Source organism: Buteo buteo, chromosome 2 (genome assembly GCF_964188355.1).
Source record: "Buteo buteo chromosome 2, bButBut1.hap1.1, whole genome shotgun sequence".
NCBI lineage: Eukaryota > Metazoa > Chordata > Aves > Accipitriformes > Accipitridae > Buteo > Buteo buteo.
In genome coordinates, this window is record NC_134172.1 from 59,320,655 (window position 1) to 59,338,360 (window position 17,706).

The 17,706-nt window shown below is 40.6% G+C and overlaps 1 protein-coding gene across 4 annotated transcripts; it reads left to right on the forward strand.

Moving 5' to 3' along the window:
- Positions 1 to 1,613: 1,613 nt before the first annotated feature.
- Positions 1,614 to 17,706, forward strand: MLH1 (mutL homolog 1). Of its 4 annotated transcripts, none has more exons than XR_012654295.1 (19): positions 1,614 to 1,920; positions 2,394 to 2,484; positions 2,613 to 2,711; positions 3,810 to 3,883; positions 4,200 to 4,272; positions 5,371 to 5,462; positions 6,742 to 6,784; positions 7,408 to 7,496; positions 8,495 to 8,607; positions 9,199 to 9,292; positions 9,833 to 9,986; positions 10,683 to 11,041; positions 11,819 to 11,967; positions 13,656 to 13,764; positions 14,583 to 14,646; positions 15,200 to 15,364; positions 16,179 to 16,290; positions 16,670 to 16,783; positions 17,345 to 17,706. XR_012654295.1 is itself a non-coding variant. In XM_075056607.1 (19 exons), exons 1-19 carry the CDS (start codon positions 1,814 to 1,816, stop codon positions 17,510 to 17,512), a joined length of 2,250 nt encoding a protein of 749 aa, XP_074912708.1. In that variant the 5' UTR covers positions 1,614 to 1,813; the 3' UTR covers positions 17,513 to 17,706. The 4 variants fall into 4 exon arrangements, 3 of the variants coding, with proteins under 3 accessions (XP_074912708.1, XP_074912721.1, XP_074912729.1); XM_075056607.1 differs by having other exon boundaries at positions 16,198 to 16,290; XM_075056620.1 differs by having other exon boundaries at positions 1,885 to 1,920; positions 2,356 to 2,484; positions 16,198 to 16,290.

Genomic DNA, 17,706 nt, shown 5'->3' on the forward strand with positions numbered 1-17,706 from the left:
ATGATGTCCACTTCTTGGCATTGCAGCTACCAGCAACTCATAAATGACATGACCATACCGTGGTGTTTTACACAGCGGCGTGCCAGCTACACCACCCTGACACGGTGCTGCGGTGACACTGCCCTCCTGGAGAAGCTCTTGCTTCGCTGAAGCTCCGTTTGCAGCCTGCCCAAGAGAAGCAGTGCTTACTGCGCTTAGGGAAATGCAGTGAAGAGCTGTTTTGCACCAGAAGATGCTGCTCTGTTACGATCCCAGTGCCATCTCTTACTGGAGATGGCACTATAAAGAAAAAGACAATAGTACAGGTAATTTTACGTTGCTTTTGGTGCCGGGAACCTCAAGTTGTGCAGCCCTCTGGTGCATGTGCAGCGCACCACGCAGACCCTGTCCGCAGAAAGGGATACCTCATTTTGGTCATTCCAGCTATTGTAGGGTTTTCTTGCATGAAAACAACTCTGTTCATCACTTCTGCTGTCAAACAGAAAGGATGTTCACATGAGAGTGTCTTGGTGCATTTCCAGATAAGGGCAAGGCCATGCAGGTGGTACAATGGCTGGTGTGGAGGGGGAGCTGCCTGCAGGATCCTGTTACCGTGAGCTGAGGTCGTCCCGCGGACAAGGGATATGGGCAGCACAACACGGGCCCAAAGGCCATGCCGGGTGTGCAGCAGTTTGATTCTTACGTGGCCCATTAACTCCTTCGCGTGCAACCATCTCCCCGTCAGGATCGCTGCCGTGAGCCAACGGGTTTCATCGCACGGTGGCTACGGCCCCTTCCTCAGCTGCCATCAAGGGACGAGGCTTCCCGTCTCTGCCCGTACAGCCGCCATGAGACCCCGCGCGACTGACAGGCCCGTACGTGCTGGCGTGCAGAGAGCTCCGCAGGACCAGCGTCCCCACAGCGCGAAAGATCCCAAAGCGCGGGTCTTGCTGCCAGCTTCTAGCTGTGCTGTGGGTAACGGTCAGCTTTGTGGTCTTGAGCAATTCCAGAGCTTGCGCGTACTGCGACAGCACGGGCGTGTGTCGCGATGCACGCGGTGACCGGGGCTATCAGGGAAAGCTCGTTGTGATCAGAGACATATCGTGGACATGTGGGGCGGTCTGCGCTGCTGCCGCAGACACGCTGCACAGCCTCAACTGCCACCGTAACCACATGCCGCGGCGTGTTCTGCCGTCACAGACGTGTCACGGGGGGTGCGGTGACACAGACGCGTAGGGAAATGCGTCCTGCGGGCGCAGGCCTGTAGCCTAACCTCCGCTGCGACCGCACCGAGGCCGCAAGGCGCGCCCCTCTCGGAGCCACGCTTCGCACCCCACGCTGCCGTCACGCACCGCAACGCCTACGCCGCAGGAGGCACGACGCCACGCGCGCCGCACAACCTCCTTGCCGCCAGGTGGCGCGCTCCTCCCCGCCCCCGCCCCTCTCCGCGGCATCGCTCCGCCCCCGCGCCGCTCAGCCAATCGCAGCGGGGTCCCGTCGTCTCCCTCCCCGCCCCCCGCCAGCAACCACCTTCCGGTTCGCCGCCCGTGTTTATTTTTGCCGCGGGAAGGAAGGAAGGAAGTGTGATGGGCACTTGCGTCGCCCAATCGGAGAGCCGCTCGCTCGAGGAGGCGGGCAAGCGGCGGTTTGGCGCCAGCGGCGGCCGTGGGGCCCTGCGGCCTTTCCTCACGCCCGTCCCCCCCGCCCCCGGCCGGTCCCTGCCCCTCTCTTCCCTCACCTGCCTCGTCAGCTCCTCGTACCGGTCTCCCGGGTCTCCCCTGTCTCCCCTTTCCCGCCCGGCAGCTGCCCGAGCCGGGCTCCTGTCACGACAGCCATGGCCGGCGTGATCCGGCGGCTGGATGAAGCTGTGGTGAACCGCATCGCGGCCGGCGAGGTCATCCAGAGACCGGCGAACGCCATCAAGGAGATGATAGAAAACTGGTAACGCGGGGGGGAGGGACGACACGGAGTGGGGGGGCTGCGGCGTGTAAGGAGGGGTAAACCTCGTTTTGGGTGCTGAGGGGAGGCAGTGCCTCTGTGCTCTCCTATGGAACGCGCGGGAGGATTCAAAATCTAAATTTGCGTCTGGGTTTGTTTTGTTGTTGCGTGGTAGGCTTAGAAATCGTTTGCTTTTATTGTCAGGTCGGTAATTCGGTGGTTCGCCTTGAAGGTAAAGTCTGGCTGGGCTCAAAATCACTGCCCTTCGGCCAGTAGGCGCAGGGAGCTGTATGGGCTATGTGGCAGCAAGCCCCAGGGTCTGCAGTAAAGATCTATTTGAAACAGATTGAATTCCAGTGTGAGTGACGAGTAGAAACAAGTTATCACTCATGTGAGAAAAAACTACGTTTTCAAGTCACGTAGTGCTTTATTCTCTAGAGCTGCTGTCCCCTAGAATGCTTTCTTGGTTTCTGCAGTTTGGATGCTAAATCTACGAGTATCCAGGTTGTAGTTAAAGAAGGTGGTCTGAAGCTCATCCAGGTCCAAGACAACGGCTGTGGTATCAGAGTGAGTAAACAAAGTCAACAGCTGTGTGCTGATGTCTAATACTACCTTTTAAAATTTAATTCAATTTCTAAATGTTTCTGATCTTGAAAAAACTTGGAAAGTGACTATTACTTGTCTGTTTCACATAGAAGGAAGATCTGGACATTGTATGTGAGAGATTTACTACCAGTAAACTACAAAAATTTGAAGATTTGGCTACCATTTCTACATACGGTTTTAGGGGCGAGGTAAGCTCTTCATCAAGGTTTTGAAACTGTTCATTGCTTGTTGTTACCCTGTCGTAGTGGGGCTTACATACTGTCTCATTCCCAGTACTCTTTACAGAAACTTCCATTTTCTGAGTCTGCCACGTGAATATAGTTCAAAATACATTTCTAGGTCTTTCAAGATTAGATGGATGCCTAGGGAGAGGTATATATTCTTTTTGCTTCCTGGAGTAAGGTTTTTGTTTTTTTAAGTCTTCCCAAATGCTGCTTCAGGAACCTACAGGTAAAAGACAATGAAAGACTTAAGCGGAAGGTGAATCTTTCTTGTCAGACGTTCGTCTAAATACAATACTTAAAGCTAAATGTTTGAAATGTTCATTTGTCTTCCTTTGCTTTTGCTCTTTAGTCGAAGTTAGTATCTCTGACCCCTCAGATACACTAGTTCTCCATATTCTCACAGGCTGTACCTAGACTTGTCTGAAAGAACAGTCCAGGATGAGTTCTGCTTTGCCCTCCAGATGGACAACAAGCGACAGAAGTATGTTGCCTGTGCTCAGATACATAGATCCTTGCATGCTCCAGAGAGCAGACTGCTTAAGTCCTCTCCTCACGCACTTTCAACAGAATCGGCTCCACAGCCAGCGGAGTCTGGTCCTGAGGCTGGTTTCAGCAGGCTGTGTAGACGTGTCCATTGAGTTTTCCAGGAAAACCATTGTAATGTAACTTTGTAGTATTACTTACAGTCAGGAGGAGGACGACTATGTGGGCAGGGATGAGGAAGTAAGGGCTAAAACCTTCCAGCTGTTTTTTGTTAACATGAAAGAAGGAAAAGGGCACAACTGTAATAACTTTGCAGATTTCTTTTACTTATGTTACACAGTTAGCTGCTTGTAATGTTAGAGAGAATGAAATGTTAGAAAAGCCTAAAGAAGGTCCTGGATAAAAGTCAGCATTATAGGGACTAAAATTTGTTAAAGCTTTACTGACCTGCAAGGTTTTTTATTAATGACTTTCAAGTGGTATAATAAAATTTAGTGATGCTGTTTAAAGCGTGGACGCTCCTTCAGCAGTCAGTGGTCTCCAGAACAAGGTTTACAAAGATGCTTTCTCTTTCTCTAGGCATTGGCTAGCATCAGTCATGTTGCCCATGTTACTGTAACAACTAAAACAGCTGATGCAAAGTGTGCATACAGGTATGCTACCTATTATCCAAGTGACTTCTGCTGCATGTAATAATGAACAGAGGTATTTAATTCTCTTTTCAGTGCTCTTATTAAAGAGGAGTGTGGGATATTTGTTTCTAGGTTAGTTACAAAAAAAGACCTAGAATATGAGAAAACATAGTTCAAGTCAATTTTTTTTTTTTTATTCTGAATTGTAAAGGTAAGCTTTTAGCTAAACCATGTATTTTGAAAATAGGGGGGAAAAAAAGATAATCTTAAAAGGAATTCGACTTCAGCAGCCAATGTAGGGTAAACTCTTGTCATCTTATTTTTATTTTCTCCCTAGAGCTATTTACAGTGATGGAAAAATTAAAGCCCCTCCGAAACCCTGTGCTGGAAACCAAGGAACTCAGATCACGGTAGGCTTTTTGTTCCTGTTCTGTCTTGTCCCTATTCTGTTCCCTGGTCATTATGCTTGCACCACTTATTGTTACGTGTTAAATTGTAAGGTACATGACATATCACCTTGTAGAATATTTTCTAAATTATGTTGTTCTGTGGTTTTGTTGTTTTTTTTGTTTTGTTTTCTTCCCCAGAGACAGCAAGGTAAACTTCCTAAGAGCCTTTTTGTTTTTTCCTTCCTTCTGAGGATAGCATAGTTATATACTATCAAAAATACTTCATAATCCTGCTGGACTGCTGAGAGCCTGAACAGACAGTTAGGGCTACAAGAAAGTCAGAATATGGAGGAGTGGACTATATTGCGTGAGCCAGAGTGGGAAGATGAAGGCTGGCACAGGAAACTGCATAACAGCTGTTTGTCTTTCAGTCATATCTTTCTTACATCTACCAAGCTTTGAATGTGGGTTGGGATTAGGATTGGCATTAAGCTTATGAAGAATAAGGAGCTCAGGATGGGAAGGAGCGTGCGTGTTGCACAGTGTAGGGTGGAAAGTGGAAGCCTGGCCCGGGAGTCTGCAGGTGTGGGTTTGTCTTGCAGTGGGAACATACACCCAGCTAGCTTCACACATCAATGTGGAGGATAATGTGTCTTAAAAAAGAAGCTGAACTTTAAACTTCTACCTTTCTCACTCTAGCAGAAAAATAATTTGCATATTGTTTAAATAAATAGTGAGAACGAACAATTTAAACTGCTGTTTTAACTACATTAATAGCTTTGATTGCAGCAACTGTTTTGACATTTACTTGCATTTCATTGAAACAGTGTAATCAGGGAATCCATTGTCATCTGCAATGGAAAGCACATAACTTCCACTGAAAAGTGAGTTGTAGAGTTGTTATTGGTAGAAATACTGATGTACCAAAATACTTGAAAACATATGTTTTTCCGGAGTTGCATTTTGTTAGGTGAACCTAAGCAGGAAAGGAATAAATTGAATGTTGATCCTTCATAAACTAAAATGTTTTCAGAAAATTTTGTAGTATCAAGTTAGATGAATTATATAGTGAGAGAAGATTTTAAAAATTACTTTTAATTGTGATCTTTTTCTCTGTAGGTTGAAGATCTTTTTTACAATGTAACTACAAGGAGGAAAGCTTTAAAAAATCCAAATGAAGAATATGCAAAAATACTAGAAGTTGTTAGCAGGTAAACTGAAATAGGAGGCTCCATTTTTTTTCTGCCGCCTTTGAGAGTACCGGGGTTTTTCAGAGGGACTGGTGTATGTGTGTGTGGTGTCGTTTTTGTTGATTTTGAGGGGTTTTAACTGTTAGTATACAGTGTCAGGTAACAGTCCCATTTGATACAGAAAATCCAGCAGAGAAACAGTGTATTTGGTCTATGACTATTATTAGTAAGAATTCCAGCAAACAGTGATAGACTTGAAAGAGTGAATGAACTTGGGCTGAATAGAATAAAAACTGTGCAAGAGCATTGAGATTGGCTGAGTATGAAGAAAAAATAATACCACTTTAGTTACCACATATTCCTTTCTGGGGTCCTTTATTGCATCTTTGGCCACGTGCAGAGCCTTTGCAAGCAGGATCTACACAGTTTAACCAAAATAATTGCTTTACACTTCAAGTAAACACAAAAGCTAGCAAGGAGTAGCAAGACTGTATGCTAAGCGTTAGCCTGCTCCCTGAATGAGCTACTTCAGAGTCTTTACACTGACAAGGCAGGCTTCAGCCAGGAGGTGAAGCGTCAGGTCCCGCTGCTCCGTGGAACAGGCTGGTCTGACATCTTGCTGAGTTACAGGCTTCCAGCTCATTGTTTTTTCTGTTGGTTTGGTTTTGGTTTTTTTTTCCCCATTAGGATTTTACATCTTGTTCATTTGGGGGTTTTTTCCCTCTTGAATTTTTGAGTTACTAACTGTCCCAGTCACAACAGTCTAACCTCTGTCTGCAGTTTTGCATTTCTCATCTTGCAAGATTCCACAGTCCGTTCTTTCTCACAACTTAGCAACTTCCCTAGAAGTTTGAGCCAGGGTTACGCAGCTGTTGTGTATCAGAACTTGGCCCTGGGGTCACAGACGGCTAAACCATCTGGGTAGGGCAGGTTAGAAGGGCGAGCCAGCCATTTTTCAGATCCTTCTCCGTACTTGATTCTGTTACACTAAGGTTTTGCTGCTGTTCTAGTTAAACCTATGCAATGAAACTGAGCAAACTAGGTCTATAGAAGTTGATCAGGTTTTTTTTGAGAAATAAGCCAAGCTGATCCTTGAATTTCATGTGGTTACAGGTGAGTTATAAATAGAAAACATTTATATTTATAGCTGTTTAGTCTACAGAAGCTCAGTTTGGCTCAAATCACATTACTGTGTAACGGGAAATTAAATTGTTTGTCCCTGTTAGTAGCTGCTTTTCAGCATTCAGGAAAGTAACTTTTTCTTTCACATACTGCAGTCTTATGTTTACCTATTTTTCAGGTATGCCATCCATAACTCGGGCATCAGCTTTTCAGTGAAAAAGGTATGTAAATAAAGTCTTTATAACTTCTCCATGTGTCTGTATCTATGTGTGTGTGTGTATATATATATATTGTGTATATCTGAAAATGCCAGAAAATTTGCAGTGCATCTTTTGCAATGGGAATAGTGTATAGAGCCTTCCCTTGTACTGAAATGTTGAAGTGTAGTTGATGCAGTCTGGATAGAAAACACATTAGTTAAAGTAAACAAGACAAAAATATATTTGTCAGGAGTTTTCTATGTGGTCAATGTTTTATTTTGTTTTAGCTTCATGAGCTGTTTCAGTTTCTCTTGAGAGTCTGGTTACCAATTACTGTATGAAAGACGATGGGTTAGAGTACCTTCATTCTGTGGCATTCTTGATAATTTACAGAACTACTTATGTTCCTCACTTTCCAAGATGGAGTTCGTAGCCTGAATGGGTCTGATGTGATCTAGCAAATATTGTAATCCTGTGCCATTTACCACCTATTGTTTTTCTGAACACAAATAAGTAAATAATAATACAAAACATTATAACAATGTTATGTCCCATGCCTTTGTGTTAGAAATGTTAAGTTTAACCTATTTCTAAAACTTCAGCCAGAACTGTGAATTGACTGATACTCGTTTATGCTCTTTTAGCAAGGTGATACTGTGTCAGATGTTAGAACCTTATCAAACGCCTCAACAGTGGACAACATTAGGTCCATCTTTGGAAATGCTGTTAGCAGGTATGTTGATGTCAAGTTTCCTTCTGACATGAAGTTTTCTAGTAAATCTCCCTCCTCTTTCTCTTTTAATGAACATGGGCTGTGCTAAGTTTTCCTGCTTCCTTCAAGGCAAATTACAGAGAAGAGGGAGCGTTGCAATAATAGACCTCTCCCTTGTCTTGCAGAACGTGTGACTGTTTTTTTAGTATCTCAAAGGAAAGAGGGAGGTTGCAAAGCTGTTCCTTTAATGCACTAAAAGGGACCCATCTGCTTGTAGCTTTGTGTGCTCATTTAAACAGAGCAAGCTGTACCTGTGTTCTCTACAAGTTCCTAGCCTCTTCCTACGCCGTGAAAATCTTACCACTTCTTACTGCAGTCTGCTATCTGATAAATTTTGAAGTCTCCTCAAATTTGTTTTTCTGAAATCTTACAGTTCTGTATTTTGACAAAAGCTACATTAGCTGAGGCTGAGTAAACCAGGCAGAAGAGTTGAGAACAAATAAAACTAAGCATCTTTTGAAAATTTATCTGCCACTTTAGGAAACATTCTCTCTTTATAAGACATTCAGCTATAAAGAATTCATTGAATGGACTTGTGGAATGGTTTTGTCCTATGAATACTTGGGTGTCAATTTGATTTGGTTACTAAAATTACACTTCATGTGTAAGGAATATAACGTTTAATACACATAAACACCTTTATGAAACACAGCAAAATAGAGAGGCTGTTTAGTGATAAGGCTTGCAGTTGCTATAATATTATGGATACTGTGATACATTAAGGTATTAAAAAGATACGGTGAATAATTTTACAGATGCCAATCATACTGTATTACTATTTTACTTAGAAGAAACAATGCAGTTCAGGTTAAATAATTTTTGTGAGCAGCAATAAATGTTTGAACTCTAATAATTCTAATTAACTGTGATATAAATAGAATGTAGAACTTGTACTGTTTGAAATTTGCATCAACAGAAAAAATCATTTTTTATGTGTGTTTCTGTCAAACTTTCAATAGGGAACTGATAGAAGTGGCTTGTGAAGATGCAAGTCTGGCCTTTAAAATGAAAGGCTACATCACAAATGCAAACTACTCTGTGAAGAAATGTACATTTTTACTCTTCATAAACCGTAAGTTTAAATAAAATTAAAAAAAAAAGCAGCATGTTGTACAGTCACATGTTGCTTACATAATGATCAGAAGAACAAAACTTTTTGAAGAATTGAAAAATGCATGAGCGTTCTTAAAAACACTGAAGAATAAGCATTACAGTTAATTGTTGATCTTAAGGTGTTTTTCTATTTGTAATGTGCATCATGCTTTGCACTCTGAATAGTGAAAAGCAGCTAAAATGGGGCCTAAAGAAGCTTGTGGAGTATCAAGGTTATGATTGTGTCCTGCTGACTTACACAGAATGGTCTCTCCATGCTGTAGCAACATTGGCATGGGGTGCAACAAACCTTGACTGTATGAAATAATGAAAAGGTAGTCTGGTTATTTCAGTATTTGTGGGAAAAACTACTTCTAAATATAAAACATACTAAGAAGATACTGCCTATTCCTGGGTTTATATGAAGAATAAATAGGTCTCGGGAAGAACGGGTATAACAGATGCCCTTTGAAGACAGAAGTGTGAAGAAGTTGGTCTGAAGGAGTAGTTGGGCACTGTGCAGTGTATTTCAGTGGGGTCTTTGAAAATAGCGTTTTGTTCTGTGTTTCAGATCGATTGGTAGAATCGGCCGCTTTGCGGAAAGCCATAGAAACTGTGTATGCTGCTTATTTGCCAAAAAGTACGCATCCATTCCTATACTTAAGGTAAAGTAATAGGAAGAAGTCGCCTTTTAATACCATCTTGTGGGATATAGCTAGGGTGAGTAGGTTCAGAAGGACATTTGTGTTCCTGATAGTAGTGATAGGCATTGCCAGACAGGAGATCATTAATTGCCAGACAGGAGATAATTAAATCATATTAAAGAAATCTTAAGACAGGCCTTATTTTCAGAAGTAGTGAGTGTCTGCAGTTTCAGCTTAAGTCCTTTCATATTAACACGTGAGATGCTGCAAGTAAAAGATACTTCTAAAACCTGTTTTTTGTAGTAGTGCCATGGGGAGATTGGCTTAAGCTTGCCTATGTAAGATGATTTTGGTGAGTTTGGAATATAGGGTTCTTCATATTATTTTTAATATACGAAACAAATCTGAGTGTAGTGTAACTTTAGCAGGTTTCAGGACCATTTTGACTTCTTCGCATGGAGTAATGGCCCCAAGCCTGAAAAATTTTGTACTGAACCAGCTTGTGCCCTCTCTGCCATCCATGGGAAATTTTAGGTTATCTTCTTTTAAAATGTTTTCCAGCCTGGAAATAGACCCCCAGAATGTTGATGTAAATGTGCACCCTACAAAACATGAGGTCCATTTCCTTCATGAAGATAGTATTTTAGAGCGTGTGCAACAACATGTAGAGAGCAAGTTATTGGGCTCTAATTCTTCAAGGCTGTACTTCACTCAGGTGAGAGTATGTGTTTGAAGTGACTAAAGCTCTGCACTATTTTAACTACTGTGGAGTGATTGATAGTCATCAATGTTATACTGGTAGCTTGAGATCTTTGCTCTATGTTTCAGGGATGAAATTGCTTTAATATACCAATGTTAACAATGTGGCAGCGAACTTACTGGAGGAAAAGTGCATGAAAACATTTAAAATACTTTTCTGTCAAGTATCTGTTCAGTCTTTTTGATTTTACAAGTGTATTAGTCTTGACATGTGGTAAATTGTTTTTATTCTGCCCTGGTTTATGTGAAAGACGTATGACTGAGGAAATTTTTCTATGTATTTGAGAGCACCTTGGATTTAATCTAACCAGAAAAAAAATCAGGAAGAAGAATTCCTAATATCTCTTTATATAGAGCCTAGTTTAAGATTATAACTACAATCTTTAAAAAAAAAACAATTTTCTGTTTGCTTTTTTACATTAAAGATTTTCCCTTCGAGATAAGGGAATGCTAACTAATGATTTCATTAATTGCCAAGATGATGACATTTACGCTATGGGTCTAGTAAGTGCAAAGCTGGTGGCCTGTTTAAGCAGGTGACACTGCCTTTGTGGGACTTGAAAGTTACTTGCTGCTGAGCAGTAAGATCTTTGTGGGTTTTTTCTTCTTGTTTTTGAATCTCTTCTCTTTACTTCCCTGTATCTGAACGAAGACATTGCTTCCAGGGGCTGACTGTTCTTCCAGTGAGGTTGTAAAAGCATCAGCAAACTCTTCTGCGGTTACCAAAGGAACCGGTGATAAAGTTTATGCACATCAGATGGTCCGCACTGATTCCCGAGAACAGAAATTGGATGCTTTTCTTCAGCCGGTGAACAACCTCCTAAGTACAGGCCCCAGTGAAGTGATGACAGAGGTTAATGCAGGACCTCCGGAGGGTGCAGTCAGGCCACAGGATGCTGAAATGGAAGATGTCAGTGATCTAGTTGAAATGGCTGATGTTCGGGAGGACGAAGTGATGCCTGGGGGGCTGAGTGAGAGTGGACGCTTGTCTCCTGAGACAGTGCCTCCTCGGTAAGTCTAATCTTGCCCGAGGTCATGCAAGGCTACCTGTTTATTTCGCCGCACGGCCCTGAAACTGAAGATTTTTCTGAGCTCTTTGGACTTCTGCTTTTTCAGAAGGATAAATTTTCCTAGAATAACTTTCCATGGTATTTTATTGAGAAATCAGACTTCATCTCTGAACTGTGAATAACAACCTGTGATAAATTTTGTAACTGGAATGGGCTTTCCATGCATACTGAAAGTATAAATAATGACACTAACTTTACTTTAGGGAGATCATACTGGTCCGCCTCTCTTTGGAGGCCCTCCTTTTGTGGGGGGGATAGAAACTACATGACTGAATTTTGCAGACATTACCCTAGTAAAGATAAAAGTGCTGTAATCTTTTTATAGCTCCTGCAGGAGCTGTTATGAGAGGCCAAAGTCTTCAGAGGTAATCTGATCCCCCTCCCCCAGTGTAACAGAAAAATGATAATGAAAAAAATCATTAGAAATACCAACATTTTTTGATGTATTCTTTAGAGCCCAATTTGCTTGGTGCTTAAACAACAGATGCCTGATATGATTGGTATTGGAGAGTCATAAATTGTCTTATGAACTACCTTTTCCTAACAGATTATGCCTTGGAAGTAAAAGAAACCAATCTTTCTTTCTGGGAAGCTTTGGGAAACTTTCTGCATTTCCTGGGTTAATGTACAGCATGTGAACTGAGCATCCCATCTATTGGTGTGTTTTGCCAAAGTGATAGGAGAATTGAACATAATTCCTTTTGTTTTGGTATTGCAGAAAGAGACCACGGGAAGATGCAGATGTAGAAATGGAGAAAGTTGACACCAGAAAGGACATGACTGCTGCCTGCACCCCTAGACGAAGAATTATCAACTTGACCAGTGTATTGACTCTCCAGGAGGAAATCAGTAACCAGGCACATGCAAGTAAGCAAGCCTTTGCTTCTCAAGATTACTGTTATTCCACCAACTAAATATGATTGTTTGAACTGCTGAGGAAAAAGATATTTAGAAGGCGGCCCAGTCAGCTCACTGTGCTGCTAAGCGAGCTTTTAACAAAAATGCTTGTTAAACGTCAAGGGCCAAACTTGGCAGCTGCCATACTGAGCCACACTGGAGGACTGTTCTAAAAACTTCATGTACCTTGTTTGTTGATAGACGTTTTATGCATTCTTAATATTTTGCAAACCTTAACTTGCATCATAACTAATAACACTATAAAATCACAGCTTGAAAAGCTAAGTTATTTTGTAATTTTCAAACAGAAATGGCAGCTACGATATTGTCATTACAAAAATTTTGCTTGGTTGCATGATTGTGAAGTAGACTGGGACAGGCTTGATAATCAGTTTTTGTTTACTGCTTTTGCTTTTCATTTTCATTTGTATCTGTCCCACTTATATGAAATGATGAGACTGGTGAAATATTATTCTGTCTTCTGGCAAGTCACTTTAGAAAAAGGGAAAAGGTTTGCAATTCTTCCTAGAGTTGTTTCCCTTTTAACTCTTTGAGTTACCTTCAGAGTCACACTGAGTCACATAAGCCATATTATTCAGTTAGTCTAAAAGTTGGGAATCTTGTGTTCTGGGGGTTTTGTTGAATTTATTTTGATTTTTCTGGTAGTAAGAATTGGGGATGCTTCACAGCTAAAATGGCTAGACTAACAGATATCTGTAATAAATAACTTTTTTATAACTTACTAAAAACCTATCTTTAGAAAGCATGTACTTACACCTTACTTGCACTCCAGAAAGTTTTGCATTAGGCTGGTAATTCTGAGCTGGTAATTGTACATCTGACTGTAACTGGTTAAATACTGAAATCAGAGTTGCCCCTGAGCCATAAAAGGTACAAAAACGTCATAGTAGAACTCGTGCAGTTGCTTGAGGTTGTGTCTTGTCTTCACATGTGTAAGAAATACCTACAAGAGACCTTTGCAAGAAAGAAATACTCCTCTCACAGTACCATTCCTTTGGAAAAGGTAACAGTGGAGTTTGGGTAGCGTAGTGCTTTGTACGTGCTGTGACTGCAGTGCCAAGCTCCTGTAACGAAGCTGCCCCCAAGGACTGCAACTAGTGACATTTTTTTGTGGAATGCCTAAAATGAACTCTTATTATGGAATCTGACTTCCTTTTTTTTTTTTTTAAAATATTATATAAATGAGAATGCCAGAAACTTTTTTTGGGGGAGAAAAATATGTGGACCCATTCTATCACACTTTCAGAATTCAGTCTCACAATACTAGATTTTGTTGCAAAGTTGTTTTACATCTGCAGTTTTCTTTGAAGTATGTCTGTGCTCCCTTACTAATCTCCTGTGGCTGGAAACGAATTTTGAAAGGCTATTCAAGTCAAACACAGAGATTTTTATTTTTGTGTTTGTAGTTTAACTGTTATATAACTATTCTCACACTTTAATATATATATGTATGCACACAGATGATTAATAGGTAGTACAGGCCTATAAGAAGAAGCAGGGGTGTAGCAGTGACTGAACAGTAATCTGAGACTTTAAAGCTAAGCAGACCCAAACCAGTCAACTAAATAAATTAGGGCAGGGGTGCAAATATGAAATCATATCCTTTTGTTTCTTCCCCACCCCTTCAATTGTTTCAGACCTTCAGGAGATGCTACATGATCACTCATTTGTTGGCTGTGTCAGTCCTCAGTGGGCTCTGGCCCAATATCAGACAAAACTGTATCTTCTCAATACAACAAAACTCAGGTAAAGAAGCTGTTAGACTTGTTGGCAGTTGAATTAAGTACCAGTTACCAAGCTAATTAGAAGAAGGAAGGAAATGACAGGAAAAACAACATCCTTTTCTTGTTGCCTATCTGAAAAGTTTTGAGGCTAAAGATGAAACAATCGGTTCAGAAGAGTGGAAAGAAGTCTGGTGTTCTTGGGGGAAGTTGCAGGGAATCAGTGTAATTAAAATGCCAACTACTGTATTGTGTGCTCACAGACTGGGGGAAGGGAAAGACACTTTATTTGCTTCATGATCGTCTACAGTACACTATATAAAGGTGAGGAAGCAGAGGCTTCAAAAAAGTAATGTAAAATGTTATATCCAGTTGGGTTAAGAGAAGCTGCAGGACACGATCATAACGCAAAGTTTGTATTTTCGCATATGCAGCCTTACAGGGCCAGCTACAGAAATTTTATAACAGAAAAGAGAATATATTTAAGATAGACATGTCTGTCCATTTCCAAGCTCCTGTGCATTTCTTGCAGTGCAGCAAAGGAGTAAAGAGGTTGAAATATAAGGTATCGGGAATAAAGTGATAGCGGCTGCATGTTTGAGTATGTAAAATTTCTACGCCAATGTAGCTGATGATATCAGAAACCAAGAAACAGATCTAACTGTAAACATCTAGATAGTGCATGTGAATCTTTAACTAAACAGTTTAAGTAAGATCTTTGTTAATATGAATGGATATGTATGTCTGGTGTTTCTAAGATGACCCTTACTTTCCCCTCTTAATTATGGTAACTTGGTGATATGTGATCCTGTCCATATAACTAGTCTCTGTACTTCAATTTAGCCAAGAACTCTTCTACCAGATACTTATTTATGACTTCGCAAACTTTGGAGTCTTAAGGTTGTCTGTAAGTATAATTTTACATTATATCCTATATAAATTTTTTTTTTTTAAAAATTATTTACAATAAGCCTGTCTTCTCAGACAAATGTATGGTTTTACAGGTTGGTTTTTGTCCACTACAAGAGCGATGTTTTGTTTCTTTTACAATAAGAATACAATGTAGAAAATTCTGTTAGTAATTTTGTAGCTACTACTGTAAGTTATCATCCTGGCTGCTTGTTTTTAGTGTAATCTTCTAGATATTCACCAAGTTTTGCTGTTGCTCATTACATTGGGACAAATAATCAACTTCAATACACAATCTATCAGAAACATAGTGTTGATTGCTAGCGTTTATCCTGTAAATACCACAGCACTTTGCAGGATTGTGGACTGCACAGAAAATTACATCAGAAAGAAATTAATACTTTTTAGACTGGTTATGATAAGCAGAACTGTTTGCTCTGCAGGCCAGAAATGGTATATTACAGTTTGTTTGTATACATGAAGGAAGAAGCTATAGATTTCCAGTAGAGCATGTTGGTCATGAACAACAGTTTTGCCTTCTCCATTTTTAGGAGCCAGCTCCTTTATATGAGCTTTCAATGCTTGCTTTAGAGGATCCTGAAAGTGGCTGGACAGAAGATGATGGCCCAAAAGAAGGACTTGCAGAGTACATTGTGGAGTTTCTGAAAAAGAAGACTGAAATGTTGAAAGATTATTTTTCGCTTGAAATTGATGAGGTCACTGCTGCTATTAACTTCTGACAGTAAATGAATGGTGGACCAGGCAGTGTTAGCTTTACAGTTGGACTCTTAAGATCTTAAAGATCTTTTCCAATCTCAATGATTCTATGATTCTACATTTTGGTAACAGATAACTGCAGTAGTTTGTTTGCAGTACTTGCTACCACTAAGAACTTGCCCCAGTAAGATCTAGGTGGCTTACCCCTTTCATTAAAAATGCTCAGGCCTTACGCTGCTTTTAGAAGGGTGCTGTACAAAGAAGTTTATATTTAATTAGTTACCAAATAAAATAATTCAGTCATTGCTTCCATAACTAGAATGCAGATCTCTTTTCCAACAAGGTGTGCAGCTTAACCAGCTCTCTAGCCAGGCAGGGCTACAGCATCACTATTGCTCTCAATGTGGTGTGGTTTTGGTTTTGTGGGGTTTTTTTTGTGTGTGTTTGTGTGGCCTAATATCTCCCTTACTCTATACGAAACTGAACAGCTTCACCAGGGGTCATATATAACCCAGACATTTCACTCAGATATTCTCTGGGGAAGTGGGATCTGTGTAGTCAGCAGCTGGAGGTAGAGGAGGAGGCTGAATTCAGGTCTTCCTGAGCTGAGTGGCTTAAATCCAGGCCTTGTGAAGTTAAACACCACCACTAACCCTCTTCCTGCAACGTCTGCCTGGCATTAGGCTTTAAAAACTTGTAACTTCAGATACGCCTAAGGCTCACTAAATTCCGTAAGAATCAGTCTTACAATATTTAACAGTTTTGGTGCATTTATTGCAAGAAAGAACATTTTTATTTTTTTTTTCACTGAAGCAGCAGCATTGCCTTGCAGGAAGGAAACCTTATTGGGTTACCACTTCTGATAGACAACTATGTGCCGCCGCTGGAAGGACTGCCTATGTTTATCCTTCGCTTGGCCACAGAGGTATATTCTCTTAATTATTTTATTCTTTAACAAATGACATTTTCTATTTAGGAGATAAGGAAGTGAATCAAATTAATTTATCAGAAGCTGCAAAGGAAAAGTTGGAGTTGGTTGATGTACTGTTAGCTCCTGACACTGGCTATGGTTACTGATAAGCTGTGCTTTGCTTCTGCATTCATAACCACTGATTGATGAGTGAGGATATATTTTGATTTGAAAGCCTGCATTTCTACCCTTTTGGGTTTTTTTTCTTGTTCTGTACCTTTCCCTTATCAGCACAAAAATGGCTGAGACATTATTAGGACTTCTTCATATTAAGAATCTCCATCAAGTCTCTGACTGCTACACAGATTTAAGTGACTTCTTTTTCTTGTAACAGGTAAACTGGGATGAAGAAAAGGAGTGTTTTGAAAGCCTAAGTAAAGAATTAGCTATGTTCTACTCCATTAGAAAGCAATACATAATAGATGAAGCCAATGTGACAAACTCTCAGGTACAAGAATATGTAACTAGTCATATGAACAAACAGCTATAACACTACCTAGGAAACAACTTCTTTTTCAGCTATAGACTTCTAGTCCCAGCTCTACTTTCAGTGAAGCGAATCAAGTAGCAGCACAGCAAGATTCTGAAAGACTGTGGCTTAAATTTTCTGAAGGATTATATGTATTAAGAGAACCTTTTAACTTTGGGTATCGCAGTGTACTTAATATTATAACAGTCCTTGGCCTCTGGGTTTGGGATGTATTTTTTAACCTGCTGAGCTATGATAAATTTCTATAGAAGAATAAGGAATCAAGTTAAAAACATAGTCTGCTTGTGTCTAAGTATCTGCTTAGTCATTCAGTTAAGCTAGCCCATTCTGCAAGTGACTTTCCAGAGCTTAAAATTAACTTGACTGTATAGAATGAACTACTACTTTAATACTAGCATAATTTTACAATTGCTGTTGTTTTACATAATGAAGTTTCTTAAGGAGTGCTCTCCTCTGGTAAAAGAGAATTTCAGTTTAATTGTTTGTCCCTTCCCCCCCTCCCCTGCCCCTGTATTTCAGAATGAAGATTCTGACTGTGGTTCAACAACATGGAAATGGACTGTGGAACATGTACTTTACAAAGCTTTTAGGACTCATCTTTTACCTCCCAAACACTTCACAGAAGATGGCAACATTTTGCAGCTTGCTAACCTGCCTGACCTGTATAAAGTTTTTGAGAGATGTTGAGGAAGTATTGATCATAGACTGGTGTATATCTAAAAAACATTACCCTACATTGTTTTACTTAGTAGAAGATAAACCTGGAATCTTGATGGAAGAAAGAAAAAGAGGGATTTAATATCATACTAACATGACAGCAAATTGTCTGTTTTCCTTCTGTTGCTCAAAGAATAAAAAGAATCATTTTGACTATGTCTAAA